The 15,039-nt window shown below is 38.6% G+C and overlaps 2 protein-coding genes across 5 annotated transcripts in view; one reads left to right on the top strand and one right to left on the bottom strand.

The window, feature by feature from the left end:
- The window catches only part of LOC105497746 (succinyl-CoA:glutarate-CoA transferase), a 749,568-nt gene that overhangs the window by 711,569 nt on the left and 22,960 nt on the right, over positions 1 to 15,039 (top strand). The window lies entirely within an intron of this gene.
- LOC105497742 (putative uncharacterized protein encoded by LINC01549) overlaps positions 1 to 15,039 on the bottom strand; it is a 98,170-nt gene that overhangs the window by 2,498 nt on the left and 80,633 nt on the right. The window contains exon 7 of one of the 3 annotated variants that reach the window (XM_071095078.1): positions 432 to 586. The exons of the other annotated variants lie outside the window; for them this stretch is intronic. Coding sequence (XP_070951179.1) covers positions 476 to 586 — 111 coding nt within the window. The 3' untranslated portion in view covers positions 432 to 475. The remainder of the gene's footprint in view (positions 1 to 431; positions 587 to 15,039) is intronic. 3 annotated transcript variants of the gene reach the window in all.

The raw sequence follows: 15,039 nt of genomic DNA on the forward strand, positions 1-15,039 counted from the left end.
ACACGAAAACACAAATACTGGAGCAAACTCAGACCACTGGGTCAAATGAAAACCCACAGTGCAAATGGCAAAGGATCAAAGGTGACAGGGTGTGTTGCTGGGGAAGGTGCTGCCCCTGCTGTAATGCATTCCGCAGTGGAGAGAGTCCACTGGAATCGGGCACCTGCTGCTTTAAGAGCAGAGCCTCAGAGAAGAGGAGAGAAGCCTTCTGTGGAGCAGGGAGGAGAGAGGGAGCAAAGAGGCTGCTGGGGTCAAAAGCAAGGGACAAACAGAGCTGCTGCATTTAGAGGCTGAAGTGTCGTTTCCCTGCTCACCAGCTCCAATCTGCTTCTGATTTGGGACTCCCTGTCTGTTCTCAAGTCAACTGAAATGTGAAAAGCTCTTAATTCCAGCGAAAGATTAGACAAAGGAAGCTTGGCTCTGTTACTAACCACGAGGATCATTTCTCCTCCGGGGCGTGTCCAGGCCTGGAGCTTCAGGCCTGATCCTCTCCTTGTCTTCGTGGCCAGGATACTTGATCTGCAACTCGTTTGCCCATTCTCGAGGGAGTCTTTACCATCCAGCTCTCCTTTGGTCTTAAGCAAGGCTGGCAAAGGGGAAAAGCCACAAGAACTTAAACTTCACAAGAGCAACAACAACAAAACTCCCCCACACCATGGAAACCATCCAGCCACAGAGAGGCCGGCATGTCTCTTGGTGGGGTTGCTTTGATATTGCCAGCACAGAAGTTGCCCGTCTGTCACAGATGGGTATCAGAGTATTGAAAACCAATCCTGTCCTCTAGCCTAAGTTCTACAATGACAGTGGTCAAGCTGCTACTTCAAAATCCATGCCTGGATTCTTGTGTGGAATGTGCCCTCTGTCTACCCGCATTTCTTTAGAGCTTAAATCCAAACATTGCCTGTTCAGTGAAGGCTCTGAAATAAAAATAAAACAGGTAATTGGAACATGAGAGGACAGAACAGTAACAGTAACCAGCAAGTATAGCTCCTATGTTCAGTTTTACTTTGCTTGCAGAAGTGAATATGCTCATCAGTTCATGAGTCAAGTGAGGCTGCCCCGGGGTCAGAACCTCTGTCTGCAACCCATGGGAGGGCTCCTGTTGGGGAAGGGAAGCAAGCATGTTCCAGTTAAGGGCTATAGGGCCACATGGTCTTTCTTGTCCTGAGGGGCTGTGAAGCTAGCATTTAATATTGTCACAAAATTGAATGATCCTCTCCTTTCTCTCCAATAGCTTTGCAGTTAAGGAATGAAAAAGAGGGAGGGATGGAGAAAAGGCGTCTGGAGAGCTGTCATATTGGAACCAAAGCACCTTCACATTGCACTCTCTGCAAAGATTTTGTTTCCTCCTCCTATTACTCTTATATTCTAAACTGTGTCTGACTTGCTACCAAAAAAAAAAAAAAAAAAAAAAATCTGAAGAACACAGTGTTGAATTAAAAAAAGATACAAAAGAATACAAAAATTTACCCTTTATATTAATTTTAAAAACATACAGAATTGTACTGTGCATTGTTATGGAGTTGACTTTATGCAGTAAGAGCTAGAAAATGCATGGGAAAGACCTCAATATCATCATAATGGTAAAGACCACCTCCAGCAGCGCCACAGTTCTTGACCTTCACCGAGAACTTCCCACACACCAGGCACTGTTATCATTGCTCACTAAAGCCTCCTGGAAGAAGAAGAAGCGGTTTGGACAGAGGGGGCATGACTTCAGTTGTCTTTGAAATGAATATAGTGAGATGGGAGACCAGCAGGACTTATATTCCGAGCACCGATCATGACCCTACTAATCAAAGCAGGATGCAGCAAAGACACCAGCTGAAACCAGCGGATAGCAACAAAAGTGACCCTACTTGCCCTCACTGCTAATAAGCATAAAGACAGCCTCACCAGTGCCATGACAGTTTACAAACGCCATGGCAACAATCCAAAAGTTTCCTTATATGGTTCCAGGAACTCCCCCACCCCCTTTCTAGAAAATTCTGAATAACCTGCTCCTTAAATAGCATATAATGAAGAGTGTGTATAAATATAGCTAGCCAGCAGTCCATAAGGAGTGCTACTGCTGCTGCTGCTGCCCTGGGCAGCTCTGCCTATGAGAGAGCCCTGCTCTAGGGAGCAGCCACTTTGCCATACACTGTTGCTCTAATAAACTTGCCTTCTTTCATTGCCAGCTCCTTCTTCAGTTCTTCCCTGAGCAAAGTCAAGAACCCTTCCGGGCTGAGCCCGTTTTGGGATTCGCCTGCCATCAATTGCAAAGTGGCAAAATGTTCACAAGTTAGAAATTTGGGTGGAGTGTCAGTTATTTTATTTTCAGTATTCAGCATGTTTTGAAATATCTCATAATTGTTTTAATAAGAAAAAGAAAAACAAAAGCAATAACCAAAAAAAGGAACACAAAGAATTTTTGTAAGAAAGGGCCTCTTTTGTCTTGTCACTTTTCATGCATGGAGTGGCATCTCCTTCCTCAGACCTCTAAAATGCTGCGCAGTGTCATGATGGGTTCTCCTCCCTCTCCTCCATTCCTGCTCCACAGATGACCATGTCCGGCCCTGTGCTTTTTCACTGTATCACTCTGTGGAGACCTCCGCATTGTCTCTCTCTAGGCCTGCACCCTTCCCTAGCTCCAGGGCTTTACTATACCACACACACACATTGAGTCAGAACACATCTGTGTCCCCAGCTGCCACCACCCCAGGCCCAGGGCCTCATCTCATGTCTGCTCTGCTGACTACAGTCACCTCCCAGTGCTTGTCTGCCTTCACCCTTGGGCCACAAGTTTCTTCTGCATGTGGCTTTTCACAACATAAACTCCTTCACTCAAGACTACCTTCCAAGGGCTTGAGTACCTAGAAGTTAGGAGAAAGTCCTTCCAGCAGCGTACAGAGCACATATCAACAGACCGTTGGTCCTGCCCTCCCCTGTCCCTGCCTTGTGCCCATACTTTTTGCTCTCTGCACTAGTCACGAAGACCCCTGAGGACCTCCTTGCAATGTCTCAATCAGGCCCTAGCAGGCCCTGACAGCCTGGCCTTTACTCTGATTATTCCCTCTTCTTGGATGCCTCTTTCTGGATATTTCTATGGCTCACTCCCACTCCTCATTCAGGCCTCTGCTCAAATCTCATCTATTCAGGGAAACTTCCCTGACCACTCCATCTAACAGAACAGGCCTGCCTTGATTATTTCCCCTTGGCTGGATTCACGTTTCTAAGATAGTGCCAGGTCTATAGTAGGCACTCAACACACATTTGTCAAAACAGTGGATGATAATTATTGACCAGCTAGTTGCAGCCATTGACACACATGTTAATTCCTTGCCACCAACAAAAGCCCTCAGAGGACAGCACGGAAGACAGTAACTCGGAGAGTGTGCTCAGCCCCTCCATGGGGTTGATTCTGAGAGTGGAATTCCAATCCACTTATTTTTACTCTAACCTTTCCCCTGTACCACCTTGCATCTCTCAAAGGAGGAAAGTAAGATAAAGCAACATTCAACTGTCTGGTAAATGCTGCTGAAGTTTGTAATAATCACATTTACACAATTACTCTGATCTTCACAAACACCCTGAGAAGTAATGTCATCTCAATTTTAGAGATGAGAAAGCTGAACCTTCTAAGAGGTTAAGTATTTAGCTTAAGATCATTTTTAATAAGAAACAGAATGTACCCCAGGCCTGCCTCATGCCATGGCCTGTGCTTTCTTAATGACATTCATCCATCCTGCTTAAAAGTTGCATTTTAGATTCCCATAAAAAGCCTGTGTCCTATCAACAGCGTAGGCTCACCCAATGTTTGCTGTCTGGTGATGATTCCAACTCTGTCTTCTTCCCTCTCCTGCCCCCCTCCCTCTACTGCTGGGACTGTTCCCCAGCACTTTCACCTTCTCCCCATTGCTTATGCCTGCTGTGGCCTCAGAGGAGCAATAGCCTTCATGGGCCACCCAGAAGTTGGACATAAGAAAACAGGTTAGGTTGGAGAGAGTGAGAGGGAGAACAGCCAGTGCTGGAAGACAGACAGTGCCCAACTTTCAAATAGGTTTTTTTGCTAGAATTTCTTTGGAGGGCTGTCATACAAAACTTCAAACACATTTCCCCATAGAAACAATATTATCAATGATGGATAGGGTCTTGCGGTCATCCGTGAAGCCCTACATAATGCAGATGTTTAACCAAGATACTACTAAATACTCCCAGAATTATTGAATCTCATTAGCAAGTCAGCATCAGTCACATGGATTCTGTGGGAAAATATAACCTTGAGTTCCAACTGTGGACACTAAGAACACTTCTGTTTACATGTTACACCTCTAGATCCTATCTCTGTGTGATACTCTTCTTACTATTCACCCCCACCCCAGCCTGAATTCATCAGGGCTGGCTGTAGGCCTGTAGGGTGATGAAGGCTACCAGGCACGTTAAGGAGGAAGCGAGTACAGGCTTTCACACTAGCAGGAGAGCCTGGAGGGGCCTCCAAGGACTCCCAGAGGAGTCGTCTTCTGGCAGGACAATAGGACAATAGCCTGTGTTTAGAACACTTATATAGTAGTAACTCCAGTTTCAGGGCAACAGCACATGTTGGGGGGTCTTGGGTGTTATGGTACAGTAACCTAAGTGTGCAGGGGAATGAAAGAAAGTGAGCAGTAGGGAGCCCGTCTCCATTCATAAGGGTCCATGAATGCAGATATGTGGCTGTCCCTGTGTGCATCCGGGTATCTCTGGAGAGCACTCATGAGATAGGTGGTGACACAGAGTCCTGAAAAGTAATCCAGAGTGGGAGTCCAACAGCTCTGGTTCTTGCTCTGCTTCCTTATTTGGGGGATTCTAGGCAACGTTAAACCTCTCAGGGCCTTATTTTCCTTTAATGTTAAGTAGGAACAAATAATTATCCTCCACCCCACAGGGTCACTGTGAGTATCATCTAATGTGATATGGTTGTGAAAACACTGTGTCCCATTTACTGTTGTGGTAGTATTAATATTATACCAAGAATTACATAATAGGACACGTGTTCTCCAAAACTTTATATTTTTTAGTATTCTGCACCAAACGGTTAAGAGAAGGATAGCTATAACGGTCCATACATCCACTCTGGGTTTTTTGTTTGTTTGTTTTGGAGGTGAGCACTCCTAGCCACAGAGAATTAGCTAAAGAGGAAGATTTCAGGCCAAACATACCTATTGCTTCAGGCCTTCTTTGTTTCTTCCACTCCTACTTCTTTTTTGTTGTTGTTCTTGTTGTTTTTGAGACAGAGTCTCACTCTGTTGCCCAGGCTGGAGTGCAGTGGCCGGATCTTGGTTCACTGCAAGCTCTGCCTCCCGAGTTCATGCCATTCTCCTGCCTCAGCCTCCCGAATAGCTGGGACTACAGGCACCCGCCACCACGCCTGGCTAATTTTTTGTATTTTTAGTAGAGATGGGGTGTCACCGTGTTAACCAGGATGGTCTCGATCTCTTGACCTTGTGACCTGCCCGCCTCGGCCTTCCAAAGTGCTGAGATTACAGGTGTGAGCCACCGCACCCGGCCTCTTCCACTCCTACTTCTATTCTGCATGCTGCCATCCCCTCAGTCCATAGCCCTCTGCTAGGGCCATCATCCCTTGACAGGCCTGCATATTTTACCTCTAGATATTTTTTTTCGGCAGTCCATTTTTTCTTGGTTGTCCCACTGTAAAGAAATCTAATCAGTACCGTTTTTAAACATTACAATAATAATCAAATAGATCCCATTGTAGTTGACGATTACTGGAAGAAAAAAAAAATCATCCAAACTCCACATGTAGGAATGTTGATCTGAGATGGGTTGTTTTCCAAGACCCATCTTAACATAACAAGAAACATTAACATCCCAAGGAAGTTTCCCTGTTTGGAAAGCTTTTTTTAATACCTGCTGAATTATTTCTCCCATTTGTGATGTAAAGTTCCCTACATGGAGAGTAAACATTGACTTAACTGACTCCTGTTAAATGACTCTTTTCTGTAGGAGAAGCCAGCCTATTTAGTGCCTTGCCATTTCAACATGTGTTCATACACTTATTAGTTAATTTGCCAGATTCCCTGTTTTAAAGTCCCAGGCTGCATTGTATCTTTTGAAAATTGAAGTCATGTACACAAACCATTTTCAAGTTAGGAGAGATGTTAAAAATAATTAGATCCTGCAGTATTTCTCTAGAACCGTTCCTTTCAGGATCTTGGCACATGCTACATCATTAATGCATAGCCACCTGCTTTGGGATCAGGTGCCGCAAATTTTCCTCTATTTGTTTCTAGACTGAATGAGTCAGTGAGAGACTTAGTTCTAAAACATCCCAGCTGGACAGTGGTGAAAGCAGCATTTAGAACAGAGAGTTCTCCTCTCCCACAGCCAGTTCAAAGAGTTTTGTACAAGAAGTGCATTTGGTGACAGACTGTGGTAAATACCGAACTCATTAGGATTCAATTAAGTAGGACCCTACCCTTTATTATTGTTTGAAAATCAATAGAACCATTAGAAATTGTTTTCAGCATTGTTTTAACATGAAATGCTAGAGTTGCCCACTGTGGGGTGCCAATACTTCAAGTGCATCGTCCCTTCTCCAGGGTTGGTGAGTTCTCTTCTGTGCTGTAAAAGCCTCCGTAGTCATCTTAAACAAAAAATCTCAGTGTCTGCTTTTTTTGACTTTCTGGGAAAGGTGAAGCATATTGCAGGAGATACAATAAAAGCTGGGTTACTAGGTATGTCTTTGTGGGTAAAATGGAGAAGCATGGACTGGACAGTTAAATAGTTGAACTGACTTGTGAATGGTTAGATCCAAACTGTGATGATTCTTAGGCTGGGAGGTGGGTGGAGGTTAGAGTTTCCCAAAGACATATGCTGGGTCCCCATTATTAACATTTTTAACAGTTACATGGAGAAAGATGTTGGAGGCCACACTTTTGCAACTGATATAAAATCAACAGGGTTAATGATTTTTCCACCAGAAGTATTCAAAAGTAGACTGGTTATAAATAGGACACACAACGTTTCAATTAGATGGAGCAATGGGCCACATTAACCAGATTGCAGGGTTTTACTTAACTAAAAACTAATTGCAAAGAAATTTATTGGTGGGGTTACTAAAAGTCACCTTGTGATTTTAGTCTGTAAAAGTGGATGCATAATATCTAGAATAAGGAAAAACATAAACCTCCTATACTCTGTGCACCTGGAACATGGCACTTAATTTTGGCACAAGTTATTTGACTGGAGATATAGATAAATTGGAACCCAGATTGGAAATCAGCAGTAAGCAGCCAGAATGATGAAAGACTTAAAGCTATAGAACAGTTTCAAAGGAGAGAAACGTTTCTTTTAACCTGCAAAAGAATGAAGGAAATAAAAATTATTTGCCATGGCTGTTCAGACATTGATAACCAGAAAGATTCAAGCCTGTGACAAGTGTTTTGACAGGATTGCATTCAGGGTCTTCTCCACCCTGCTCTTCTAGGAGGCCATGGATATGAATCCGTCAATGTGTCATTTGCAAAATGGTGTCCTTTTTAAATTAAAAAAAAAAAGTTTTGTGACGTTTCAATGTTTTCATTAGTTATATAGATTGGAGCTGTCCAATGCTTTATTGAGATTATAGAAATGTCTTTCTTTACTGTCCAATATGATAGCCACTAGCAACATGTGGCTGCCAAGCCTTGGACATGTGCTAGTCCAACTGAGAAACTGAATTTTAGTTTGATTTAAGTTTAATTCAAACACCCACATGGGGCTGCTGGCTCTGGACCGGCACAGTGCAGTTCAAGATACTGCCTTCCTCTTCCATTTCACCTTGCAGACAGCTTGGAATTTGGTCTTTTGTCTCTTCCAGATTCACCCGAAAACTTAAAAGCATAAGAACGGCAGAATTAAAATCTAATTTCCAAATAACTAGATGTGGACTGTTTTTTGTTTGTTTTAGATGCCTTCTAGGTATATCCTAAATTGTATGCCCAAGTTCTTCAAATTTCTTCTTATCAAATGATGGCTGCTACAAGCACTTTCCCCTATTTCTTACATGATGAAATATTGACTACAGAAATTAAGTTCTGCTAGTGCTCTCCTTCTGGCAATACCTACATTCCATTCTATTGCCAAATCTCCAGAAACAGTGTTTTCTGTAAAGGATCTACATAAAACCTGATTTGTATGACACAGTAGGCAATCTCCCAAGGCTTACAAACAGTTTGGAAGAACATATTTGATGGCTTTATTGTATATTCTTACTTGGTTTCATAACTTTTAAAAGCATAAACATATTTCTGGATTGGAAGTGAAGTTTAGTCTTGGTTTAATGTTAAGCTTCATGAACCTATTATTAAGTCCTCTGGTTCAGGTAAATCACTTAACTTTTCTATCCCCCAATTGCCAGATCCATCCAATTGGTTAGGAAAATATTTAGTACTTTCCATTTGGAGGAAATCATTAGTATCTTCCATTTTCTTTTTCTTTTTTCTTATTTATTTATTTATTTATTTATTTTTGTGAGACAGGGTCTCACTCTGTCACCCAGCCTGGAGTGCAGTGGAGTGATCATGGCTCACTGCAGCCCTGATTTCCCAAGCTCAAGCAATCCTCCCATCTCAGCCTCCTGAGTAGCTGGGACTACAGGCCTATGTCACCATGCCTACTAATTTTTAATTTTTTTTTTTTTTTTTTTTTAAGTAGAGATGAGGTCTCACTGTGTTATCCAGTCTGGTCTCAAACTCCTGAGCTCAAACAATCCTCTCACCTCAGCTTCCCAAAACTCTGGGATTACAGATGTGAGCCCTGTGCTCAGGCATATTTTTCATTTTCTTGAAATGGGATGTTAGATACAAAATGATTTTTAATACAAAATGAAAAGCATTAATCAGATGTAAGGTTTTGCTTTTGTTGTTGTTGTCTTTTCATAGCTTTTAAAACCTTTTTATTTTGAGATAATTGTAGATTTACATGGAGTTGTAAGAAATTATCTGTTCACTTGATTTGCTTCAGTGGTAACACCTTGCATAACTATAATACAATATCAGCCAGGAAATTGACACTGATACAGTTGACTGACCATATGCAGATTTTACCAGTTTTATGTGACTCATTGTGTGGTGAGCGTGTGTGTTTAGTACTGTGGAATTTTATCACACATGTAGATACTTGTGAGTATACCCATGATCAATGTATAGAACAATTCCATCACAAGGATCCCTCATTCTGCCCTTTTAGAGGGACCACCACTTCCCTCTCTCCCTCCTTCTATAATTCCTGTCAACCACTAATTGTTCTTCATCTCTACAATTTTCTTATTTCAAGGATGTTATATAAATGGATTCATACTGTATGTAACTTTTTTATTTTGGCTTTTTTTCACTTAGCAGAATTTCCTGAGATACATCCAAGTTGTTGCTTGTGTCAATAGTTCATTCCTTTCATTGCTGAATAGTATTCTATGGTATAGAATACAGCACCTTTGTTTAACTGTTCACCTACTGAAAGATATTTGTTTCCAGAGTTTGTTGTTACATATAAATCTGCTATGAACATTCATGAGCAGATTTCTGAGTAAATACAAGTTTTTATTTCTTGGGGATAAATGTTTAGGCGTACAATTGCTGTATCATATAGTCAATGCATGTATAGTTTTGAAAGGAACTGTCATACTGTTTTCCAGAGCGATGAGAAAAATTTTATATCCCCAACAGCAATGTATGAGTGATCCAATTTCTCTGCATCATCATCAGCATATGGTGCTATCCCTATTCCTTATTTTAGTCATTCTGTAGATGCGTTTCAATAGCTAATTGTGACTTTTATTATAATTCCTGAATGGCTAATGTTGAACGTCTTTACATACGCATTTAGCTACCACCATTTTATCTCAGTGAAATGTCTGTTCATGTCTTTTGCTCATTTTCAAACTGGATTTTTAAAATTTTTACTTGAGTTTTGTTAGTTTTTTTAAATATATAAATTCTAGGTACTAGTTCTTTGTTAGCTATGTGGTCTGCAAATATTTTCTTCAAATTTGTGACTTGTCTCTTCATTTGCTTAACATGATCTTTCACAGAACAAATATTTTACATTTTGATGAGGTTCAGTTTATCAATTTTCATTTTAGATTTTGCTTTTGGTATCAAGTCTAAGAATTCTTCACTTAGATAAAGATTTTTCTCCTATGTTTTTATTCTAAGCATTTTACACATTTAATTCTGTGATCCATTTTAAGTTATTTTATTATTATTATCATTATTATTATTATTATTTGAGACAGAGTTTTTGCCCTTTCACCCAGGCTAGAGTGCAATGGCGCAATCTCGGCTCACTGCAACCTCTGCCTCCTGAGTTCAAGTGATTTTCATGCTTCAGCCTCCTGAGAAGCTGAAATTACAGTCACCCACCACCATGCCCAGCTAATTTTTGTATCTTTAGTAGAGATAGGGTTTCACCATGTTGGCCAGGCTGGTCCCAAACTCCTGACCTCAGGAGATCCACCCGCCTTGGCCTCCCAAAGTGCTGGGATTACAAGCGTGAGCCACCACGCCAGCCTATTTTGAGTTAATTTTTTATGGGGTATAAAAGTTAGGTTGAGGTCAGGTTGCCTATGGATGGTCAGTTGCTCTCGCACCATTTGCTGAAAAAGCTATCTTTTCTCTATTTAATTGCTTTTGCACCTCTGCTAAACATCAACTGGGTATGTTTTGTGAGTCTATTTCCAGACTCTCTATTTCTGTTCCATTGACTGAGATTTCTGTCCCTCCACTGGTACCACATGGTCTTGATTATTGTAACTGTATAATAATAGCTAAAATACAATAGAGTGAATCTTCCTACTTTATCCTTTTTTTCAAAATTATTTTAGCTATTACAGATCCTGTGTCTTTTCAGATAAAATTTAAAATAGGCTTATCTGTGTTTACAGGAGAAAACAACAATTCTTTCAGGGATTTTGATAGAAATTACGTCCAACATGTGTATCAATTTGAGGAAAATTGACATCTTTAATATGTTGCATTTTCCAATTTATGAACACAGTATGTCTCTCCATTTACTTAGGTCTTCTATGATTTCTTTCATCAGCATTTTGTAACATTCAGCATGCTTATTCAGTAAAAACTTTGTTAATGTTATACCTGTTTCATTTTATTTGGAGTAATTGGAAATAGTATCGTGTTTTTGATTTCAGTTTCCACGTTTTCCTTATTACTACATAGAAATGTGATTGCTTTTTGTGTCTTTATCTTGTATCCTAAGGCCTTCATTACATCTAGGGTTTTGTTTGTTTGTTTGTTTGTTTTATAGATTACTCAAGATTTCCTACATAGACAACCATGTCGTCTGCAAAGAGGGACAATTTTATTTCTTCCTTTCCAACCTATATGTTCTTTATTTCTTTTTGTTGCCTTATTACTGGGCTAGAACTTACAGTACTTTGTTGAATAAGAGCAGTGAAAGGGGACATCCTTGCCTTGTTTCTAATCTTAAAGGAAAGTATATAGTCTTTTATCATTAAGTATGAAGGTAGCTACTGGATTTTGTAAATGCTTTTTAGTTTTTTATGAAGTTGAAGAAGTGCCCTCTATTCTTCCTTTGGTGAGAGTTTTGTTTTTGTTTTTGTGTTTGTTTTTTTTTTAACAAGTAGGTGTTTATTACGTCTAATACATTTTCCACATCTTGATATGATCATATGATTTTTCTCCTTTAGCCTGTTCCTATGGTGAATTGCATTGATTGATTTTTCAAATATTAAACCAACTTGGCATTACTGGAATAAATTCTACTTGTTCTTGGTGCATACCTCTTTTTTATACATTACTGGATTTTATTTGCCATATTGAGATTTTTAGACATAAGTTTATGAGATACGCTGACCCCTAGTTTTCTTTTACTGTCTGTCTAGTTTTGAGACCATATTTTTATGTTTTAGAGACAGGATCTTGCTCTGTTGCTCAGGCTGGAGTGCGTTGGCACAATCATAGCTCACTGCAGCTTCAAACTCGTGGGTTCAAGCAGTCTTCCCACCTCAACCTCCCAGGTAGCTGACACTGTAAGCATGTACCACCATGCCCAGCTAATTTTTATTGGTTTTGAGATCATAAAATGAATTGGGAAGTATTCCTCCCTCTTCTGTATTCTGGAAGTGATTGTGTAAATTCTTTTTTAAATGTTTGGTATAATTCTACAGTGAAACCATAGGAACCTAGAAATTTCTTTTTTAGACAATTTTAAAATATGAATTCAATATCATTAATGATTATAGAACTGTTCAACTTACCTATTTTAATATTTTTTGACTTTTGCCAGTCAGTGGTTACTGAGTAATATGTCCATTTTCTGAGTTAAAATTTTAAGAGTAAACTTTTAATGACTACAAGATCTGGAGTGATGTCCCTTGTTTCATTCTTGATATTTGTAATTTGTGTTTTCTCTATTTTTATTTTGTCAGACTTAGCAGGAGTTTATCAATATTATTAACTTTTTTTTAAGAACCAACTTTTGCTTCATTGATTCTATTCTCCTATTTTCAATTTATTGATGTTTGATCATACATTTATCAATACCTTCCTTTTACTTGCTTGGATTTATTTATTTATTTATTTATTTATTTATTTATCTATTTATTTATTTATTTATTTTTCCCTAGTTTCTTGAGGTAGAAACTTAGATGATTGATTTGAGACGTTTTGTCTCCTCTGATGTAAGCATTTAGTGCTATAAATTTTCCTCACAGCACTACTTTAACTGTGTCCTACAAATTTTGACATGTTATCTTTTCATTTTCATTTAGTTAATTGTTTTTCTTTTCTTTTCTTTTTTTTTTTTTTGAGTCTTTCTCGACCTATGCATCGTTTAGAAGTATGTTGTTTAATTTCCAAGTGTTTGGAGGTTATCCTGTTGTCTTGCTGTTATTTATTTCTTGTCTGAGAACATATTCTATTATTTTGTGGTGGTCACCCTGCAGGACTGACCTCCACCCAAAACTTCATTTGGATGTTGAGACTTAGGATTATAAACACATACCAAGAGGGTATGAAAGGATTATTATTCACATAATGAGACTTTCTGAGGAGTGCAGGATGACTCCCACGGAGTTCACAAAGTGGCTCAAATTTAGATAATGAGCCCTACTCACCAAGATTCTGATTTAGTATGTGTAAGGCCAGGCTCAGCAATATGCATTTTTGACTTGGCAAGCTAGAAAACTGAAGTGGAAAGCCCATTATTCACACTTTGACAAATACCTAAGGCATTGAGTCATCTGTTTTTTCTTTGATAAGCTGGCTCTCACCCATAAAGGAAGCAGAAAATGAGCAAATCTGTTTTTTTTCTTTTTGAAAACAGAGATTTGGGGTGCTCTCCTCTTCTAAGTTTTGCCCAAGAGGCTTCCAGCATTTTCTGTAGCACACTCGGTGGGCATTATTGCACATTCACTGGCACACCACTGTGATGGGCAGTCAAACTTACTGTAGAATAGTCCCTTGAATGTTTATTGAATGTTCTGTTTCATAGGAAACAAAATTGTGGTTATCTTTAAAACATAGACATGTATTTGGGTGTTTTTTTAATGTTACAACAACTATTTTTAGAGACTGCCAACTACCTAATCCTTTTATAGTATATGAAAATAGTCACTTTCCTCACATAAACTATTTTATAATTTCAAACTACAAAAACTTTTAAACCAGTGTAATCCAAGGAGGACTCTTAAATTTAGAACTCATCATTGTTATAATACTTAGACTTTTTTTTTTTCTTTTATGGAATTCAGAATATCATGTGGGAACCTTCTCATTAGAGTACTTCCTTTTTACTTATTTATTTTTCCTAATAAACAAAATAAAATTTTGCTGACACAGACAATAAAATGTATTAACACAGATGACAAATTATTCTTTTATTCATTAATCAATAACTTTTTACAGACAATAATCTACAAATCATTATCTGAGACTGAGTCTTCCTGTTTTACAGACCTTTAGACTTAGAGACCTAAGAGTATTTATATTTCAAATTTGGTTCTCATTAATTTTGGATATATGATCATGTATTATAGATGATGACAACTAAATTGATGTTTATCTTTGTGCTATCTTGTTAAAGAAATTCCTAAACAAATTGTTGGTTTAATTATGATTACACAGGAAATGTTTCAGATACTCCTAAAAATAAGCATGCTCAAACACAGAACAAGTACCCGTTGTAGACAAAGAATTGATTTACTAGTTATAATTCACTTGTGTATTTTACTAGAGTAAGTTTTCTTATGGGTTTGTAAGACATCTCTGACATAATTTCATATATTTATAAGAAATAATATGTTTCATATTTTTCATTACCTATGCTGGATTGTGAATTGGGCAAAATTAATGAAGCTTCGATGTGGAAAGAAATGTCTTCCCATTCAGCATGGGCTGAGGATATCCTAAACATTTCATAGACAATGGCCATCTCTACCCTTAGTGTGAGTAGAGAACAAATTTTATTTCTTGGAAACTGTGCAGATGGCCCTTTGGGGAGAGAGAATATTACTCGTGTATTTAATTAGTACATAAAAAATAAATGACCATACTCAGATTCACAATGAAACTGTGAAAATAAAAACATTTCAGATTTTCAGTACTAATTAGCCCTTTTCACTTTGTGTGTTAAATACTTTTAAATAATTCAAAAGATACTGGGAAAGAATAACCACAGAATTAATATTAGGAGCATTGGTAGGGCGTTTTGTAAGCATCAATCTAAATAGTTAATAAGGAGAATATGGAGAAGGGGAAGAAACAGTAAATAGGAAAATGTTTGTGTACCACAACAGACACATATCATTATTGTTCTTATTATATGAAATTTGCAACATCCACTACCAAAGAAACATGGGAAACAAAATAAGGTTATTGTACAATTGTAAAAATTGCAGTCTCATAGAAATAAGAAACAAGACTTATGTTTTCCAAGTAGAAAAACAGATAGTCATTCAAAAAAATTGAAAAAAAAACTTACGTTCTTCCAGGAAGAAATAATAAGCATTTTTAAAAGTCTGACGGTGTTTTCCTGACCCAT

This window comes from Macaca nemestrina, chromosome 4 (assembly GCF_043159975.1).
Source record: "Macaca nemestrina isolate mMacNem1 chromosome 4, mMacNem.hap1, whole genome shotgun sequence".
In the NCBI taxonomy this organism is placed as follows: Eukaryota; Metazoa; Chordata; class Mammalia; order Primates; family Cercopithecidae; genus Macaca; species Macaca nemestrina.